General features: G+C 41.5%; 1 protein-coding gene across 2 annotated transcripts; it reads left to right on the top strand.

The window, feature by feature from the left end:
- Nucleotides 1-53: 53 nt before the first annotated feature.
- On the top strand, nt 54-13,775 carry ABCG8 (ATP binding cassette subfamily G member 8). 2 transcript variants are annotated; one of them, XM_074168337.1, is made up of 15 exons: nt 54-108; nt 289-300; nt 931-935; nt 1,482-1,586; nt 2,359-2,515; nt 4,468-4,706; nt 5,123-5,255; nt 6,922-7,191; nt 9,154-9,319; nt 9,409-9,501; nt 10,403-10,602; nt 10,728-10,804; nt 12,188-12,455; nt 13,005-13,132; nt 13,638-13,775. In XM_074168337.1, exons 1-15 carry the CDS (start codon nt 54-56, stop codon nt 13,773-13,775), a joined length of 2,046 nt encoding a protein of 681 aa, XP_074024438.1. The 2 variants fall into 2 exon arrangements, with proteins under 2 accessions (XP_074024438.1, XP_074024439.1); XM_074168338.1 differs by lacking the exons at nt 289-300; nt 931-935 and having other exon boundaries at nt 54-104.
- Nucleotides 13,776-21,109: the final 7,334 nt, after the last annotated feature.

Here is a 21,109-nt window from a genome sequence, read left to right as displayed (position 1 = left end):
CAAAGAGCCGACAGTCGAACCACCCACAGGGAGCGAGACCTTCCAGCGCCAACATGAAGGAAGCTCCTGAAAATGTCTCTCTTGACGGTGGCAGCTGGAGCCAGGTTAGCAACACCTGCGGGGAGCGGGGAAGGAGCCCCTGGGCTCAGCTGTCCCACAGCTCCAGTGCTTGCCCGGGAGCTAGGAGAGGCGGGTGGCCAGCCTGCTGACTGGACTTTCGCAGGCAGCAAGTCCTTGTCTCCTCCATCTCTGAAACGGGGAGCAGAAAGCGTCCTCACCCCCAACAAGAGTGCAGTGGGGGTGAGACCGGCGCCACCTAAGCTGTGGTCAGACACCACGGTGGTGGGGCTGAGAGAGGGGATCTTCAAATATGTGGATGGAGCAGAAGGTGTCTGAGCACGGCCAAGACTGGCTTTCTCACGACATGCCTTTGGGCTGTAAAACCGGCTCCCCACATTTGCTGGGGACCACCTGCTTTTTGCAAAATTAAGTTCAATGCCAGTGAGAGCACAGAGTGCTTTAGCAGTGGGGGGAGCTTGGAGGGCTTTTCAGGCTGCTTGGTGTCATGCTGCTTTCCACCGTGTATTTAGACCGAAAAGATTACTAGCCTTGTTTGCTGTGAGGGTAGGAGGTACACAGAAAGGCTGTGGTCACTGTCTGCCAAAGATACCACAGGCAGGGACAGGGTCTGCAAGGCAGGGAAGAGGTGCGGTTGCCTTGGCTAGGAAATGAGTCTGACTCGTAGGAAAGGCAACAAGGCTCTGGGAGAGATACGGCTGTCTGGAGTAAAAACTATAGGCTTGCACACAAAATTAAACTCAAAGCCAGAAAGCTGCCTCAGCAAAGACTTCTTAATTGCAGTTAGATGCAAAAGGTTAATGAAGCCACGTAGAGACTCTGTTATTTCAACTTATATCTCAGAACAACAAGTTCCAGTTGACAAACCGTGTATTTAAAAGATGAAAGAAGAGAGACTGTACTCATGGTCATACACCTTCTTGTTCATAAAGCCTCCAAGTTAATGAGACTCTGTGGAATTCAGTATCTGTCATACTCCCAGTGAACCTTAATTTTTAGCTGCCATAACTTATGAATTTCAATATGCACCATTTTGATCCAGTAGACAAACACTGCAGAAGCATTACATTTTTTCCTCAGAAATAAGAGTCCAATCTCTTTATGGTGGCATAAAATTTATCTCCATTTTGAAAGTGATCCCATTCAAACTGAAAGCAAATAGAAGAGCATAGCGCAGCATGTTTGGCCCTCACACATGCTGCTAGAACAAAGTGCGTTTCACACTGATTAACAGACAACTCATTTCAACCCTTCAGACTTCTGCACTACAGTAACTTATCAACAATACTGTTATATCCCATAAAATATACTTCCCTTTCTGCTTCGCCTTTTCTGAATTCAAATTTTAACAGCACTTTAAGTATTGTAATTAACTATAATAATTAACCTAATAACTCTTCCAGACCAAGGCCCAGGACAGTATTTTTTGCTCTGAAGAAGATAACAGTCTGTATTTCACATACAGCGGAAAATCAAATGTTCTCGAGGTCAAAGAACTCAACTACCAGGTAAAAGTTGTACTTTATATCTTCTCTTCAGCAGGGAGCACATCCAGCAATATCTGTTTCTATATGCAAGTCATTTTAAAAGCTGAAAAAAGTTGAAGTTCACAACACTATTTCACATGACCATTGCACAGTCAAATACACAGAAGTTTTGTAAGGAGAATCATGCCCTTGGCTGCAATATTGACAGCAGGCTAGACTCTCCGTTGTAAATATATCTAGAAAATCTATGGGATAAGACAGGAAAAGAGGTTTGTTTCTAGGCTCTGTTTTTTCTCAGTCTTGACAAAAATTATTCCTCTGAGGGCTGAGGCAGAGGGACTTTCTGTTCAGCTAGGGATGTTGGGAGCCTTCGCTGGCAAGAATAAGCATGTGGAAGGAGACAAGGAGAGGATGACAAATAAAAGGAGGATTTCAGGGAGCCAGTGAAATTTTTCATCTCTCTTAGTGCCACCATGGCACCTGAAGTAGACTTCACAATTTTCAGTTTTGAGTAATTTAAAATTGTATATAAAAATTAAAAAAAAATTAAAGTTTACAACAGCAAGAAATTACTAAAGTAACAGAGGACCCAGATAGCTTTAGTGTTTAATAGGAATAAGAAACAAAGTATGGAAACCATACTTTGCTGGAAAAGAACTTTCTTCCATGTATTTATGAAGATTAACAATATTATTTTAACAAATTCTCTGCTTGTAACATCATAACTTCAAAGATATTTATTGCTAAATTGTTTATTGTTGGAATTGAAGGGACTTGTTTCTTCCTTTGTTAGGTTAACATGGCATCCCAGATTCCCTGGTATGAAAGCCTCGCACAGATGAAAATGCCATGGACCTGGAAATCGGATCCCCATTCTCGTGTGTCAATAATTCAGAATCTGAATTTAAAAGTTCAAAGTGGTCAGATGCTAGCTATTATAGGAAGCACTGGTAAGAGCAACCTAATTTCATTATTTGTCCAACTCTTAGATAAAACATACACAGCCAAGTAAAATACTCTGCAGCCTTTTGAAAGGCAAAATCTAATTGAGAAAAAACTATTCGAAATGTGCCACTTAAATACATTCTTTAGAATGTACGAGGAAACAAAGAATGATACCGAGGGGGGAAATTAGAATTTATTTTCAAAACCAATTTTGTTATGACTTGTATATATTTGCTGTTTGTTTCCTGAGGTGTAGTGGGGTATTTTTATAACTATGGCCTGCAGTCCAAGCTCTGCTGGACACGAATCAGCTTCATGGCTGAGATTCAAAACAGGCCAGTTGCAGACCTTACCCAGTAACACAGCAGACAAATAAGGCCAGACCCTATAAGAAAGGTCAGTGGCAACTTGCATAGCTGTAAGCAGGAAATCCCTTCAGATTGAAGCAATTCTAACAGGATAAAATATGGCATTTGGATTAATTAAGAGAAACTTAAGGAGAAGATAGTTCCTCTTCTGTTTGGCTTTAAAATGGGTCTCTCTTTTCTTACATCTTATTTTTCCCTTTCATTTTCTGGTGGGACTGGTTTAATCTTCTCCAGGGTGAAGCTGACTAATGGAGAGATGGCCTTTACCCCATGTGGTTAGTTGAGTCATCTGGGGGGATAAGAAGGAGACACATGACCTGTTAAACTGAAGTAAAAAGTACCCATACTTTGGAGGTAAAACCCCCCATGCTGTGTCTCCACTAGACTCTTACATCAGGGTAGCTCAGTGATTCAGTGAAGATGCTCTCTCTCAAAGGCAAGGCATATTTGCCAAAGAAGTTTTAACTTTATTTCTACAAAAGAGGTCTTTCTTCCCCATTTCCATGGGAATTTTTCCTTGGCACATATCCTAAATGCAATTGAAGTTGTACCTTAAAGATTCTCCTGATAATAAAAGGAAAAGCTTCTGATGAAATAGCATATTGAGTTATAGATATAGCACCTTTGTAAGGTAACATACACTGAGCACAAACCCCTTTCAGCAAACTAGTCAAACTATTTTTAAAAGCTGTTTATCATCTATTTCATCAAACGCCTTAGTAAAATGGATTAAACTGCTGATGGGTTTCACACTGTCAATGGCAATCAATATGTCACTCTTAAATAGAGCAATATGTGGTTTACAGACGGATAGGTTTCTTTTTAAAATGTATATATTAAGAAACAAGTGTGGAGTTAATCTTTCAACAGGGAGACTAGAAATAGATGACATCTAATCATAATAAGAGAGCTCTGTGTGTTTACATACAGTATCATACAGCAAAATGGAAAAATTCATTTGCTATTTAATTCCAAATCAGGTTTTGTTTTCATTGTTTCACTTTTCTTACCTCTGAGCATGAGCCAGCTCTTCTTAATTATTTAAATGACTTTTTGTCTTATTTAAGTCATAATAATTTTTATTTCAATCATGATTAAGATTCTCATTGTGTGCATAATCATTCAGCACCTTAGTCATTCAGCTGTTCCAGCTGCTGTTTCTGAATTCACAATTCCCTCCACAGAGCAAGCTCTCACCGAGCGTTTAGGCGCCAGCCTTGCAGCCAAGCGCAGGGTACCACCTTTCACCTGTGTTCCAAAAGTGAAAGAGAGGTAACGAGAGGTCAAAGAGACTGTGCTTCTTGAGTTCGTGGGCTTATCCTCAACGCCCAACTACCCAATTCTGCTGAGAAATTACAAAGGTTACAGCCACATACTCCATTCCAGAGCAGAGAGATTTCCTGAACATGAACTTGTAGTTGGTATTTTCTTTCGAGACCATTCTGCCTCTGTGGCTTTGGAAAAGCTTCAAGAATGGCTGGGGAAAAAAACCTTAAAGACTGAAAACTTCTGTTCTCTGTCTGTGACTAAATCACTTTTCAAAATGATTCCTTGGAAATTAATTTAATTTTCAATTCTGTTTTTTCTAGCTGGTGGAAAGACATCCTTGCTTGATGTGATAACCTGCCGGGATCATGGAGGCAAAATCAAGTCTGGTCAAATCTTGATCAATAACAAACCCAGCACTCCCCAGCTTGTTAAGAAATGCATAGCACATGTGCGGCAGGATGACCGACTGCTCCCCCACCTGACTGTCAGAGAAACACTATTGTTCGTTGCCAAACTGCGCCTTCCAAAGTTTTTTTCAGACTCGCAAAGGAAAAAAAGGGTAATTAAGCTGTTGGAAAAAATAAAGTTGTCAAAAACGTGTCTGACAGGAATTATCCAAGAGATCCTCTGTGTTTGGAGTCAGAACAGCTAATCTGGCATTTTTTTATGTAGATTATGAATTATAAACCTTTTTCTTCTTTCAAGATAGAAACCAGCAATTGTTCCAAAGCTCATAAAAAATGACAATGTAGAGAAAGCATTAGAGAGGCTGAAAGAAGAACTAAATTGCTGATCGCTGAGCCTTTTTTAATGTTATCTCTAAAATCAAGATTTGTTTTCCAGTGTCTCTTGATCAGATGGCACTGAAACATTCAGATGAATTTTAACTACATTAATCGTATTTTCAGCTGTATCTATGCACAAATCTGCAAATGAACTCCTGCTTTATCTCTGTTGCCCTTTGGATCTCCCCAGGTAGAAGATGTTATAGCAGAACTACGCTTGCGCCAGTGTGCAAACACAAGGGTAGGGAACGAGTACCTCCGCGGCGTTTCAGGAGGCGAGAGACGGAGAGTGAGCATCGGTGTGCAGCTGCTCTGGAACCCAGGTAAGCAAAACCCTGACACCTGCCCTTGTGCCCACTGTGGGAAATGGGGCAGTAAATGCAGACAGGAGCTGTCAGGGAAGAGTCATACACCCAGTTGCCCCTGGGGCACCTTGAGGAGTTCATACTCAGGACACTTAACAGGTCTTGCATCACCCTCTGCCAGAGGTTACCTCTCCATAGCAGGGTGCCGATCTGTTTGCTTAAATTGAAATCAGTGCTGATCAGAGATAATAATGTAAATATTACAGTAATAATTCTGTAAATGGAGCAGTTCAGCCCACTTCTGCTTCTGTCACCTTTGCCAATGGAGCAGTAGCAACAGAGCCAGGCAAAGCCCCCCGGAAACCTTCACCCACCGGTCTCTAAAATCATCATCACACAGACTACTGACAGTTGCCTGAAGTCACCCTCCCAGCAGTGCTCTGGTTTGTGTATATCAGCATGAGGTTTGCTTTTTATCTGACCACATGCCACAAGTTACTTTGGAAGGCTGCTGGCCTACAACATCTGGATTGTTTTCCTTTCCTCCAACTTACATGTGCAATGTCAACAGGGAAGGTCATTTTCTTGGCTGCATAGTCAGTCATTGTGGTCTTGTGCAACTCATTGACGTGGCTGACTCATGCCGCAGGTGAACTAGAAATTTCCATCATCTTCAGCAGAAGCAAAACACGAGGCTAAATCCGCAGTTCATTTTGCAGGATTGAATCCCCTATCTGTTCTTATACATATCAAAAGCACTCCTAATCTTGGCTGAGCCTCTCACTGAGCAAGACTTCCCATCAGCTCTTCTACTAGGAAATGGAGCTGAGAATTCTCTGCTTGCATAAAGCTATATTTTTGCAATTACCGGGAAAGCAGAAGTCTTTTTTTGTACGAAGTGATGCCCAGGAATAGATATACTGGTGCTGAATAAAAAAACATAGTTAGTTCTGGGAAAAAGTAAGAAAAACTTTCTTTACATTTCAAACGTTATACCCCTCAGCACAGAAACCATGTCTGTGTGCAGACATTGCCTTGCACTGATTGAGGCTATCTATAACAACACAAACACGGCAAATTAATAAAACACTTTCAAGTTTGTAACAATCAATCAACTGCAAAGCAAACACAAAAAATTCAAACATACCTATCTTCATATATATGTGCAAATAGGTGGAAAATACAGCACAGGCTGGGAGGAGGAGGAGCTATCTAAATTAATACTGTGCATTTACACATGAATAATGCAAGAGGTTTAAATATTTAGGCTAAAATATCCTTTCAGTAACCAGGATACAAAACTAGTACTATTGTATTAATTAATATTCACATACCTGATATTTGCACAGACAGTGCAAAACTGCAAAGAAGAATGTAAACTTAATAAGGAACTTAAATCTGCATCCCAATGAAAAATAACAATAAAAAAAAAAAAAAAATCTTGTTTCCAGTGGGAGCAAGATAAGATTTAAAATAATTGTTCTGGGTCATCATGTTCAATAAGAGATAGGGGAAGAAATTTCCATTGTTGAATATTATGTGATGCTGGTATGAATGTACTTTGGACTTCAAAAAAAAAAGGAATATATCAGTAAGATTTCATGCACTAGCACCATTTCGCTTAGAACATATTTTTCAAATCAAACTTGCTGCTTTCCACAGCTAAACTTATTGTCTTTGGCAGGAATACTCATACTTGATGAACCCACATCTGGACTGGACAGTTTTACTGCACATAACCTTGTGATAACATTATCCAGACTGGCCAGAGGAAACAGATTAGTTCTTCTTTCACTTCATCAGCCCCGCTCAGATATCTTCCAACTGTTTGATTTAGTTCTTCTGATGACTTCTGGAGTCACTGTCTATTCTGGAACAGCTAGAGACATGGTCCAGTACTTCACAGAACTAGGCTATCCCTGCCCAAGGTACAGCAATCCTGCAGATTTCTATGGTTAGTATCGAGTACTGTCATAAAAAAAGGTTACTGGAAATCATTCACTTTTGTAAGTGTATCAGCTAACATTGATTTTTATTGACCATAACTGTCTTAGAAATGCCTTATAACTGACTCAAATCAATACTGTTCAGGTTTTAATATGATCCTTATTTGTCAGAACAGGAAACGTAACAAAAACAAGAGGTATGGACAAAATCAATTTTCAATAATCCTCCTTCTAACCCTGCCAGGTGTAGCAACTCTTCCACATGTTTAGCACGCTTATTCCCATGCTTTAGCTGGTTGAAGCTTTTACCCACACTGAGAAAGACATGGGTGAACTCATCAATTGCTTTCTGTAGCCAGTTCTCTGACTTCTGAATCAAGAAATGTGGGAAACGAGTTTCCCAGGGTGAGGAATAATACACACCTGGAACAGCAAATGGGAAAAGGAATGCTGCCCAACAGCACTCTGTGGAGTGCTGGGAAGAGAAGGGAGAAAAACCGAACTCAGAACAGCAATCCTTTTATTCTTCTTCTCAAAGAAATTTAACTACGTGGTTCCAAATCCATTCCTCTTCTGGTTTTGCAACACGCAAAGGGAATCTTGCCCTGTTAATCTAACAGCAGTAGTCTCTTACCAGAGAGGTTGGTTCAGTTCCAGCCCTTCAGTCTTTGCACTCAAGTTGGCTGGGAAACCTTGTACAGCCATCAGCCTCAGTGCTCTGGAGTAACCTCTTCGGCTGTGCCTATGTGGCAGGCGGCGTCAGCTCGTATCAGCTGAGCAGAGATAAACAGAAGTTAACCTCAGTGTCAAGCCCTGCAAGAAGACCTTTACCACCGCCACGGCTCAGAGCAGTCCTTCTCAGCCAAGCACAGCCTCGAGGAAGGCTTGCAGCACCCCCATATGGGAATGGAGAATATGAGGCAGTCCTGGGGAAACTTGTAGCTATGGCCTGTGGTTAGAGAAACAAACCCCTACGATATGGATACAACAGGGATGAGAAGGGGAGCTGGAAGATCATTTAGCAGCAATGCACAGAGTCAGTACCCATAGAAAAAGAAGAGAAATATGGGCAGCAGGAAGGTGGAAATGGGACAGGACGGTAGAGGATGCCACAGGAAGAAGGAGCACCTGACGGAAACGCACAAATGCTGGCTGTGTGTCTGATAGAGAAACAGGAGACCATGGCAGAAGGAGGGGGGTGAGGGGTGGGGGTAGGGCAGGTGGCAACTCATTTCTTCTTTCATGAACTTCTGCTGAAGAGAGTCTGAACAGAGATGATCAGCCTAACGTAAGGAGTTATGAAATGTGCAACGATAGTTCTCTCAGCAAGCATCGGCAAAACGTCAGGTATCGTCACTCTACACTGAAGGTCAGCATTGGAAAATACCAGTAAAAGTTTAGATTTAAAAAAATAGATTTGTTAAATAAAAAAAAAAACAGTGCTAAGGCAACTATTGTTGCTGCTACTATGCTGACCTTGGATAATGCTCTTCATGGGCTTTCTCAGTATCAGGTAAAGTTTATGGCACCTCTGTAAGATACAAAAGATGATGATAACTATCATTTTGCAGATGGAAAAAACCCATGTGATTTAAGTCAAGGCCACATAACAGATTGTAAATGCCTACATGCCAGGAAGGAAATTCAAACTGTTTATTGTCAGCACCGCTCTCAAGCCACTATTAAATTAGAAAAATCTAAAATAGTAGTTTACAGTATTACAATAATCAATTATTAAATAATTAAATCTCTCAGTGATTTGTTGAATGACTAGATAAGAAACATCTCCCAAGACAAAATATACATTAACAATCTGTTCTTCTCTAATTACCTAAAGTAATTGATAAAGTTTTAACCATTGTAGCTTAATGGGTCATGCTGTCTGTTCGTGATGAAATCTCTGATTCTAAGCACATCATAAAGTTACCACATCGGTAGCACATGGACTCATGTCAAATAATATCTTGCAGTTGATTTGACTAGTATCGATAAACAGACCACAGAAAAGGAGATGGAAAGCCAAAAAAGAGCAAATACTCTTGCCAACCTGTTCCTAGAAAAGGTCAAAGATTTTGATGATTTCTTATGGAAAGTTACCGAAGATGACAATGTTGCAACCACATTCAGCAAGCAAAGGTAAAGAGAAGTGTGTTGTACAGCAGATCTGGAATAACAGCTACAGCCTGTGCTAATTTCAATTTTTTCTCTTTTTTTCTTTTGGACAGGTCCCATTTAAATTCAGAAGAGGCTATCAACATGCCTCACCATTCCAGTGACCAGTTACCAGGAGTCTTAAAGCAGTTCACTATATTGTTAAGGTAACTTATCTCCAGCTTAAACAGTTATATACCATCTCCAGCTTAGACAGTTAGGTACTTAAAGCATAAGAAAGAACCATAAAATGACAATTGAGTGCATGCTGACAGTGCACACCTCATGATAGGCCTGAGCAAGCCATAGAGCAGAGGTGTTGCTCTACAGGCTCATCCCAGCCCCATGAGCAGGACAGCAGCCAGATGTCAGGATGGCCCCCACCTTTCTGCCCCAGGGCTCCTTCCACACACAGTCACCTCAAGCTCACATCACTGGGAGCCCGTGGCTTTAAGGAGCAGCAGGAACCTCCAGGCTCAGGAACCTGCATCCCGGTTTTGGGTACTGCTATCCTGATCTCCATGCTGAAGCCTGGGGACTCAACCGTCAGCGAGCCCAGTCAGCCTTACGGTAGGCTCAGGCGTTGCCATCATCACACTTCTGCCTCATATTTGAAGCCAGGAGTCTTCACTGATTACAGCCAGCATTGATGGGTATTGTAGTTGGGTCTCATGCCTGTGTACTCAAAAGAAACACAATCAACTGGTTTAATACATGTAGACCATCAGCACCAGTATCAGCTATTGTTAGTCTATGCTACAGATCCTTAACAAAGAGACTTCTATAACTGAAGTAATTGCTTCTGCGTCTCCAAAATCAGACCGTCGCACCTGCATTACCTTCCTTCAAGCTTTCAGCACTTCAGGCCTGAAATACTAGGCAGCCACAGAAGCTCAATAGCTTTGATTAGGTAAAATCCTTTACAGAACCAGACAGCCCAACTCCCGTCCTACTCAAAGTCAGCAGGTTCCGCAAAATTATTTTAGCAGAGCATTTGGGGCGACATATCTGAATGTAAGAGGCATTAGTAAGTACTATACCTTATGGTCAATGTTGCTGTTTTCCTAGTCGTCAAGTCTCCAATGACTTCAGAGATCTTTCAACGTTATTAATCCATGGATTTGAGGCCCTTTTCATGTCATTATTAATTGGATTTTTGTACTATGGCCATGAGCAATCTGGACTCTCTATTCGTGACACAACAGCACTGTTGTACATGATAGGTGCACTAATCCCATTCACAGTGATTTTGGATGTTATTGCCAAATGTAAGTGTCAGTTTTCTTGTGAATGTTATAAGCAATCAAAATCAGAAAATTCCTAAATCAATGAAAAATTATACTTATTAATATGACCCTAGGATGAAAGCAACCTGTTTGTTCCTACCCTGCAGGTCATTCGGAAAGAGCTATGCTTTATCATGACTTGGAAGATGGAATGTACTCTGTTAGCCCATACTTCTTTGCTAAGGTAACCGGTTTTGTTGCCAGGAAATACAAACAGCTGGCTTTAACATTAAAAACCAAAAACAAACCAAAGCCTTCTTGTATAAATGATCACATTCATATCAGACTTTGCTCTTTTGTGTCTGCCAGCTAAGGCTATCGTTCCTGCTTCTTTGGCATTAATGGATTAAACCTCACACTACTTTAGATCTGTTTCCATAAGTCATGGCTGAGATCCCACCCACAGAAAAGCCAAAGAAGAATCTTTCACTGGACTGTTTGGCCAAAATTTGAGAAATCTCAAACTTAAATTTAAGGGTTTAGACAGTTTTACATACCTGCATATTTCTTTCGCTGGAGCACCTTTGAAAGTTTGATTACAGTCTTGATCTGCAAAACAAAATATTCTTATTAAACTCTAAAACAAAGGGTAAAACAGAAATGACAAAACACGAACTGTGACATTTCCAGTAGCCGTTTGCACCTTTACTGGTCAGAGACAAACAACTGTATTTAGTGCATCAAAAGCCAGAATTTCTAGAAATAAATTTAGAACTTAAAATGTCATCCTCTTTTTCACCAAGGGTTTAGAATAATCTCTTCTTTGTGATGTTGCCACTGTTAGATGAGTTCTGCCTGCCATGGCATCTGTAATTTAGGTTTCCATTTCTGCACAAGATTTTAAATGCTTATTAGTGGTTGCCAGAGAAAAATATTCTTTGCATTGTGTCACAAAGATTGCACATTATTCATAGAGAAATCGATGTAATTTGGTACAACCTTAGTATTAGAGGATAGTAGCAACCCTCACTGGAATAATCATAATACTCTCTATACGTATCTTTAGATATTTGAGACAATCCTAAGCATGTTTTTGTTTTACAATAAGTTTAAGAGTTACGAACTGGAATGTTTTTGGGACAAAGTGGGGAAGTGACCAACAGCCAAATCTGTCTCAAATTTTATCTCACACTGAATTCAACCAAATTTGGACAAAACATACATTTTCCATGAGGCAGTAACAGTATTACTGCTATCAAGCACACCGTTTCTCAGGGAGAGTGCCTTAAATTCTTAGAAGCTGCCAAACTGTAATAAAACAAGACATCTAATCTGTAACAAGAATCCTCTCAATTTAACAATTAGCTACAGGAATTGTCACAACTGGAAAAAAAATTAGTGCGGATTTCAGTTTCTGTTGTGGATTGTTCTTGCATGTCACTGACAACACCTAACAGGGAGATGATTACATTCTAACGGAGCTTTTATAAACAGTCCATAGCTTTTATAGTCCTGCAGCTTTTATAAAGAGTCCATAAGTACATTAAGGTGCATCTCAGGTGGTTTTGTAATTATAATTTAACTTACTCTCTCTCTTTTTTTTTTTTCTTTTTTTCTTCCTGAACAGATTTTGGGGGAGCTCCCAGAACACTGCGCTTTTGTTATAATTTATGGAGTTCCCATCTACTGGCTGGCAAACCTCATTCCTGAGCCAGAGCATTTCCTGCTGAACTTCCTCTCGGTGTGGCTGGCCGTATACAGTGCCCGCGCGATGGCACTTTGGGTGGCAGCACTGCTGCCCACATTACAGCTCTCAGCCTTCTTCGGCAATGTCCTTTTTACATCATTCTACCTGAGTGGCGGTTTTGTGATAAGCTTGGAAAACCTCTGGACAGGTAAGACAGGACTCCCACCATCCCTCCAGACTGGAACATCGATGGTTTCCATCAGTGACTGGCTGCTGTGAGGCTGAATGAGTCCCATGCAGGAAAACTCAGCTTTATTCCTACCTTTGCAATTATCTTCTTGGGTAGTGATGGTGGAGTCAGGCTGCTCATTTGACATCAGTGTCTCCATCTGAAAATGAGGTAACAACAAGTTTGGTCAAAAAAAGCACTGGTGAAAGGCTCGGTTCTTACATGGGTGCTAAATTTTTCAGTAAAAAGAATTATATCCAGTAGATGAAGACTGAGCTCCAGTGAGACTTAGTTGACAGTGGAGTTTGATGGATATGGATATTAGCTCTCTCCTAATTTTCCATCTCCACATAATAATGTAAAATTTAGCCGCCATTTTTTCCAATAATAAACTGTCATATGTTTAAAGCATCTCATCACGAAATTAGACAAACCTGCTGTATTTGGCAGCAACACAGCAGTTTTTGAGATCTCAAGTAAGTTTTGTGTATGTATATCAATTTCTTTCTTTCTGCTGTTTTTTTCCAGTTCCATTTTGGGTTTCTAAAATCTCTTTTCTCAGATGGAATTTTCAAGGCATGATGCAAATTCAATTCACTGACCAAACTTATGAAATGACTGTTGGAAATACTACATTTCAAGTACCAGGGAAACTTGTAAGTCACCAATAAAAATTCTTACAAACATTTGATAACTAATTAGAATGCTATTTACATGCCCATTGTATTTAACTAGATGTTGTAGGCCTCAGATTTGGCAAGCACTAAATCAATGCATGAAGTCACGTTACACTCGCTATTTTTTAAATTTGTGGCTTCAGATACCCCTACAGCAGTGACTTCTTTTATCATTTTCTTCTTAGTGGAAGAGGAAAAAAAAGAAAAGAAAAAGGAGGATAAAGGGCAGCTATTTTCTACACAAGCCTCAACTATGTGCTTGCTGAAATTGTTCAGCAGTTGAACTGTGCTCCCCTGAAACACCGCAGCCCCCAGATAGCGCATAGCAGTAACCAGCTATCAAACCACTCTGAAAGTCACATCCAGCTGGAAACCAAGGGGAAAGGCGGCAGGGGCCAGGGAAGCTCACACCTTGAACACGCTTCACACATCCAGCGTGAAATTTTTGTGCCTATTCCTAATTTTGCGTTATCCGTGGTTGCAGATCACTCGTGCTCTGGACCTGGACTCCCATCCCCTCTACGTAAGCTACCTCGTCCTCCTTGGTATCGTTTGCAGCTTCCTGCTTTTATACTACTTATCTCTGAGGTTCATCAAGCAGAAATCACATCAAGACTGGTGACGGCAAACCCCGCAGAGGAGGCAGCAGGTTACAGCCTCCCTTGCAAGAAACCGGCGAAAGTCCACGAGCTTGTTTTTTCGGTCGCCCCCTCGGCAGGTCCCTGCTGGGAGGGCTGGTGAGGCGGCCCGGCTGGCCACAGGATGGCAGCAGAACTCCAGCAGTCGGAAGGCAGAGCTGTGCTGCTCCACAGAACCTGCAACAAACTGGGGGGCTTCAGCCTGGGGCTGGGTTTTTCGTTGTTTGGTGGGGTTTTTTTGTTTGGTGGGTTGGTTTTGTGTTTTTATTTGTTTGTTATAGGGGTTTTATAGGTCACAAGACGCTTATGAGCTCTCCACACCTTGAAATGTTCTGAGCTGTGGGCCACTGATTCAAAAGAACGCATCCGGCTTTGTAAGAGCTGATGTTTCAGTCCATAATGTTTGAACGTACAGTGATCACGTACGTAATTCAGAGAGCACACAGAAAACACTACTTTCTGTAGCACCTATAACATCTCATAAGAACAGCGTAGAGAAAAGCAACACAGAAGGTTTCACTGGTGCTTCAGGGGAACGTGCAAGGATGGAAAACACAACTGTTCACAATGCTGTCTGTTTCTACTTGCTTAGGTGTTTTAAGGCTTTGCCTTTGTGTTCCAGTTCGACGCTGTTGGTGTCCAAAATGGGCATTTTCCCCCCGTACAGATGATTTCTTGTGACGGATAATTTTATCTCACCTTCTTGGATTTATTCCTACATACCAATTGATTGTTATTAATCACATCTTTCTCCCTGGCAATACAAATCACAGCAATTTGCCAAGTTTGGTTCCTAAGATTCTCAGGTAGAAAGCACCAACTTGCCCCCTCCAGTAACTGAAAATCTAACAGTGCAATCTATGAAATGCTTTTAATTGTGCGCCTAGTTACGCTCAGCCATGAGACACAAATACTCAGAAAATGAGTAACAGTAAATAAATGACCGTAATTCACTCACAGTTGTGGGAAATGCACGTGAAAATTAGGTGTCTGGTTGTTGCAAGCATTTTATCAGTTTAGCTTGCTTGAATTTAAATGCTTGGCTGCATATCTCTGTGCTTACATGCAGAGACCCAAAGCACATCGTCTACTCTACTGTCATTTACATGTTGCACACAGTGGAAAACCAGTGTAACCGGCTATAGTGCCCCAGATACAAATTTTTATCTTTTCTTATTTTTTTTTTTAAGAAATAAGACTGGAAGAACATCAATATTTTATTATTCTATTTGGCAATTAGGGCTGCCACATTACTTTCCACGGGTTCCACGTGGTAATAAATTCCCAGGCAGACCCTAGTCGAAAGATGTTAAGCAGGTCTGATAAAATTAACAGCTTCAGCCCCAGGCAGCTGTAGGAATCCAAAACACTCCAAGGTTTTTCTAAGGTGAATTCTACCACTTCTCTCTGGTTCTGCTGCATTTCATTTTGAAAAAAACCCATTTGATCTGATCCTAGTGCCATTTTGAAATTATCAGATTTTCATTGCGTTCTAATGGCAAAGCCAATTCTTTCAGTCCAATTCAGCATCATTAAATTGTCAGAATAGCAGCTTCCTGTTTGATTCTTAATTATTCCTTTTTATTATATTTAAGACACTTAATTTTTTTTAAAGTGGTTTACTCTTCTTTGTAATGATCTGTTGTGATTAGAATCTCTTTTATATTACACTGAAGTTTTAAGGGTATATATTGGTACTTCTAGTCTAAACCTTTATTTTCAAGGTATTTAGAGGATTAAATTCTAGGCTGACTCTCTGTTGTGAATTCACTTTGATGTTTAATAAAGAAAGGAGAGACACAATGGGAGAAATTAAAGACGTAAGGGACAGCTCTGAATTTTAGGGGCATATTGTCACGCACAGAAATCTTCAGGCATCTTAGATAAGAATATACCATAGCCTTAACTTTGAATTTCCTTCCTTTTGTGAAATTAGTCAGGCTGCTGACACTACTTAAACAGCCTTTCTCAATTTAAAATTCCACCCTCTTCCCGCTGTGCCGCAGGACCAAGCGGTGTGAGTGTTTCAGAGGTGGTGTTATGACAAGGGTGGATGCACAGATAATGGGGACTTGAGCGGTGAGCCTGGGAACAGCCATCGCACGGGCTGCAGGAAGAGCCATCACGGGATGTGGCCGGGCCCGTGTTTACACAGAAAAAGCTCATATTCTATATACTACAATTACATTAGCACACTGCCTATGATCATATCTTGTTTCCTTGATGCCTAGAGATGGGGAATATAGGCTGTGATTATTGTTACAGGCGTTAGCAATAAGAAGATGGGAGCCTTGAAACACCAGCAATTAGCGTTGGTGCCTAACAATAGCGCGCGGTGGGGCTGTGTACAGAGCCGCGCACAGGGAAGAGTGGGTGGGTGACACACAACCTGCCCCACTCGCGCTACCGGCAGCTGAAAAATAGCGCAGGTTTGGGGGGAATTATGCACCTCTCAGGCAGCGAAGACCACGCTGCGTGCTTCGGCCGCTGCCTTCGTGTCCTGCTTCCGCACAGTTGTGCGGGGGAAAGGTTCCGCACTTCCACAGCCGAGCTGCCGCCGCTGCAAAAAAGAGCGGTTAGCGAGGGAACAGAAATCTTCCCGGGACTTCTCACCAAGGCTGAGTGTCATAATTTCATTTCAGCACAGCTTTGCTTTCTAAGTTTCAGAGTAGCCGTTCCTTTTCCTTATATCCCCCGGTGTCAGCAGCAGCTCGGTGTGCCCTCCCATCTGCCCCCGCCCCCCCCCATACCGGTGTAACCGGAGTTGCAGCAAACCGCAACCGTCGCAACACAGAGAGCAAAGCCCACAAGTGAGATGGGACACGAAACCCGCCGGTACTGCCCGTTCCACACACCACGGCATTTAGCTCCTTACAGGCCTGAGCACAGCGGGAAGGCAGATCTGCCATCGGAGCAGAGCGCTGCCCGCCAGTGCGACAGCGCCAACGCCCTGAGGATTCACCATCTTTCACAGAATCATAGCACAGTTTGGGTTGGAAGGGACCTTGAAGATCATCGAGTTCCAACCCCTCTGCCATGGGCAGGGACACCTCCACTAGAGCAGGTTGCTCAAAGCCCCATCCAGCCTGGCCTTGAACACTGCCAGGGATGGGGCATCCACAACTTCCCTGGGCAACCTGTTCCAGTGTCTCACCACCCTCACAGGAAAGAATTTCTTTCTAGTATCTAATCTAAATGTCCCCTCTTACAGTTTAAAACCATTACCCCTTGTCCTATTACTACACTCCCTCATAAAGAGTCCCTCCCCACTTCTCCCGTAGGCCCCCTTGAGGTACTGGAAGGCTGCTGTAAGGCTTCTTCCCACAGAGCCTTCTCTTCTCCAGGCTGAACAACCCCAACTCTCTCAGCCTGTCTTCATAGGAGAGGTGCTCCAGCCCTCTCATCATCTTCATGGTCCTCTTTGCTCACCTGCTCCTGGAAAGTTTCGGAAAAGATCTCCTCAGCTGTAAGTCACGGTCCCTGCTACTGCAGCAACCACGGTGGCACAAAGCTGGTTTTGAAGTGGCACCATGTTTTGGTGGCTGCAGAGCTCACAAGCTGATTTGCCCCACCGCTGCCTGAACTGCCCGGGGCACCACCTACCTGCAACAGGCTCCGGGGTTTCACTGTGCACACACATCACATTTGGGAACGGGAACACCAAATACAAGCAACAACAATATTTGTAAGGAAAATACACCAAATACAGAATTAAAAAGAAATAAATAATCTCTGTTGGCTATGTGGATTCCACAAAAATAAAGCAGTGTGTGGACAACAGAACAGTGTCTTGTTACAACATCTCTATGTACTACAGGTGTCTTATCTGTAAAGAAGCAGGTAAGAAAAATTTGTCTTTAAAGTATTTAAGTCAGGGAGAGGTGGGAAGTTCTTCCCCAACCTCCACTCCAAGTTTATGCAGTCTCTCCACTTGGCAAAAGGGACAAACTCTTTTAGTGCTGGAAAATGGATTATAGAAACACTGCTTTGCATATTGGCTCCTGGGTAGTGGCAGTCCTCCAAAATACTTTTAACTCGTCGTTTGGAAAGGATTAGCTTTCACTCTGGCTAAGTTAAATTAATAAGTAGCTGTTGGAAGTTTCGTCCCATATTTGTTCATTGCAAAACGCATTCAGAAATGCTAAATCAGTAGCAACTACCAATAGCCATCCCTATTTATTGGAAAAAAAACCAACCCAATGAAATTCCTTTTTTAAAAAAAAATAAAAATCACAGGCAACACGCTACGCAAGGACACTCTATGAGTAAGAAATCGCAGGTGGTGGTATGTCCACTTGGACCAGAAATAACAAACCTTCCAGGTTTTAGCCACAATGACTAATTTTAATGGCAGTAGACAAGAAACAGTGTACATGGAGCTCTGTGACATGCTGCTGCTTTTTTTTTTTTTATACTCTGAGAGCCAAGACAAGCCCTTCATATGTTAGCAGCTATTAATTAAGGCAACAATGTTTAAGCAGTGGGTTGAGGTAATTTTAAAACTGCTTAACCCTTTTAAGAACTAACGAGCTTTAAAAAGCATATATATATATGTGCGTGGCTTCATATTAATATGTATATGCAGAGGTATCTACATGACTAGATTACATATATATGTATATACACCCACAACTGTAATGCCCGTGATAGCTTATAATTTTTTTTCAGGGAATATTTAAAAAGCAATTCAGATCGGTAATTTATAAAAGTGCTGTTGCCAATTTCTATTATTAATTATAAAACTGTTTATTGATATTTATTTTGTCATTAAATCAAACTTATGGTTATTTTGAAATGCAAATTTACTTGGCACTATTTTGCTTTTTTGGTCACAATTTGATACTTTTAATGCCTCCAGTGCTAAGAAATTGCAAACTTAATAGACCCCCTCAAACCTTCTCATCATGGCTCCAGAACCAGCATCTCCCATCAACAACACATTTGGATTTTTTACTCCTTTTTAAGCATCTAATCAGATTTTGCTAAGATTCCTGGCATATCTCAGTACTGTGTTCTGCCTCTACCTTAATTTTTCATGTTTAACAAGTGGTTTTAGAGGCATAAAACCACTCACTGTATGGTGAATAAACGAACAATACCACTTGCCTCAAAAATAATTTGTATTTTGTATTCGTATTTTGCAAATTAGCCCACAGGATAGTCATCTACTAATTCAGTACTGATTTTTCAAGCAATTGGAAACCTAAAAACGTTCACAAATAGTCAAAACTAAAACCTTACAGAGCCTTGTGATGATACACAACCCTACTAGTTAACATCACCACGCTTCAAGACTTTGCTCACTTTCATTTGCTGGGAGCTGAGGGAAGAGTTTAGAAAACAACAGCAGAAACTTTTTTGAAATAAAAATACCTCATGTTTCATGGAGAAAATCAGAAGAAAAATAAAGAAGTAGCCCCTGTGCTCTGCCAGTCCGGCGTCCACCAGCAGCTCCTCCCTGACACAAGTAAACGTCTGCCTTCTCACAACACAAGTCACGATACTGAGAAGAGTGCCCTAAAAGAAACGAGTATTATCCTAATGATTGCTTGTCAACAAACACCTTACACTCATCTTACACTACTCTTATCTAAAAACAGCTAATCACTCTGTGGCAGTGCTTCAGCCAGTTGTAGGAAGGCACAAACCCAAAAAATGGAGTTCCAAACCAGGCAACAACAAAACGTGCTGCACAAACCAAAAACTTTGCAAAGCAGGAGATGTGCTGCCCTGATTAGCTGCCCCGGCTGCAGGACGTTACCTCACACAAGGCAGCCCTTGGATTTCCAGGTGGGCGCGTTGGAGGTCAAACCCATGGTAGCCACCACCCCAAGAGACTCCGACCTCTACTGAGAAAGGCAGAGCGCCAACAACTTTTTTTGGCTCTTTTAGCATCCCCTTAGCACAATCATTTAATAAACTTTTTGGCTTGTAATTCCCAGCAACACGGGCAGGAGTTGCCACCCCCACGGAGCAGCAGGGGCATTTAAGGCCAGTGAGAACCGTCACCCTCCCACCACTGCTGCAGTAATTCTGCACATGGTGGCTCCGGCCGTTCACATCGCATGCTGTACCTGCTTTCCTGCCTTCCCCCTGGGCCCTGGACCCACAGCTCCTACAGAAATCACCTAAAAAAACCCCAAACCACATTTTTGTTACTATTATTGTTACCTAGAAAAGCGTGCTGTCTGATCACAGCAGAGCTCAGCACTGCCAAACGCTTTGGACACGCTTGCTTCAGGTTTGTCCCTTCTAAAAGCAAGACAAAAGAAAGATGAATGAATATTTAGCTTTATATACTTCACAGGGAATTTCTCCGTGCTTTTGTATTAGCAAAATGCCTTGCAGCTTTGTAGCATGTTCAGTGTCAGGCGCGTGATAAATTTCCACTGGGAAAAAACTCTTGTACATGACTGACAATAGTAAAGCCACAAATTACCGTAATTTTATGCCCCCTGCAGCTAGTGGTATAAAACATAGTTTTCAACCTTGTTTTTACTTGCTGAATTTAGACAAATTTATAATGTTATTGATGTCAGTGAGAAAGACGCTCAAATGCAGGAATTGTATTCCTGGGCATAAAAAAAAAAATTGGAGCACAGTATTTTATATATATTATAGATGATGAAAAATATGGCTGTCATTAAAACTATTAAAAAAAAAGATGGAAAACTAAAGGGTGTTTTAAAAAAATATTAATTTAACATTATACAGATACTTATTTATTTTCAGCTATCGCACTTGATGGGGTTTTTTTCCTCCTCCCTGGAATGCTCAACAGTTAACCAGGTGCGACATGTGGTATTGCTAGCCCGCTCACCTTGAACATTTGATGTTTGAAATACAGGCTGAGTCAACAAAATCATGAAGGACAGCAAAAACCTTGTTTAAGCAAAGTCTATGGATATGTCACTCCTAATGGATTTTCCCATGAGCATACGTTTTCTATCATATTTCTAATTTTTAGAGTGCAATTTTACTTACAAAGGGTTCTGAGGGCCCTAAAAACATACAACTGCTAGAGATGACCACAATTTACAGTTGAGCTCCCCTTCACACGTGGACTGCTCAAACTGCCAGCTAAACTCATCAGAGGGAAATCCCAGGGAACTCTGCCAGTACCAAGGGTAATTGCTTGATTTATTTTTGGTTTAGGCAGAAAGTTTTTCAGAGTATGGCTAGGTAGTGGGCTCAGCAACTTGACACAGTTCCTTTGGTTGGAGCCTCACCTCGGGCTGCAACTTCCGCACCAGAACATGTAAAGAAATCAGAACGGCCCCAGTGCTAAACACTCATGTTCAGACTCAACTTTAGAACC

The sequence above is a fragment of the Numenius arquata genome, chromosome 2, assembly GCF_964106895.1.
Source record: "Numenius arquata chromosome 2, bNumArq3.hap1.1, whole genome shotgun sequence".
Taxonomy (NCBI): Eukaryota; Metazoa; Chordata; class Aves; order Charadriiformes; family Scolopacidae; genus Numenius; species Numenius arquata.
Note: the sequence above shows the minus strand (reverse complement) of the source record. Positions and strands in the feature narration are given on the sequence as shown.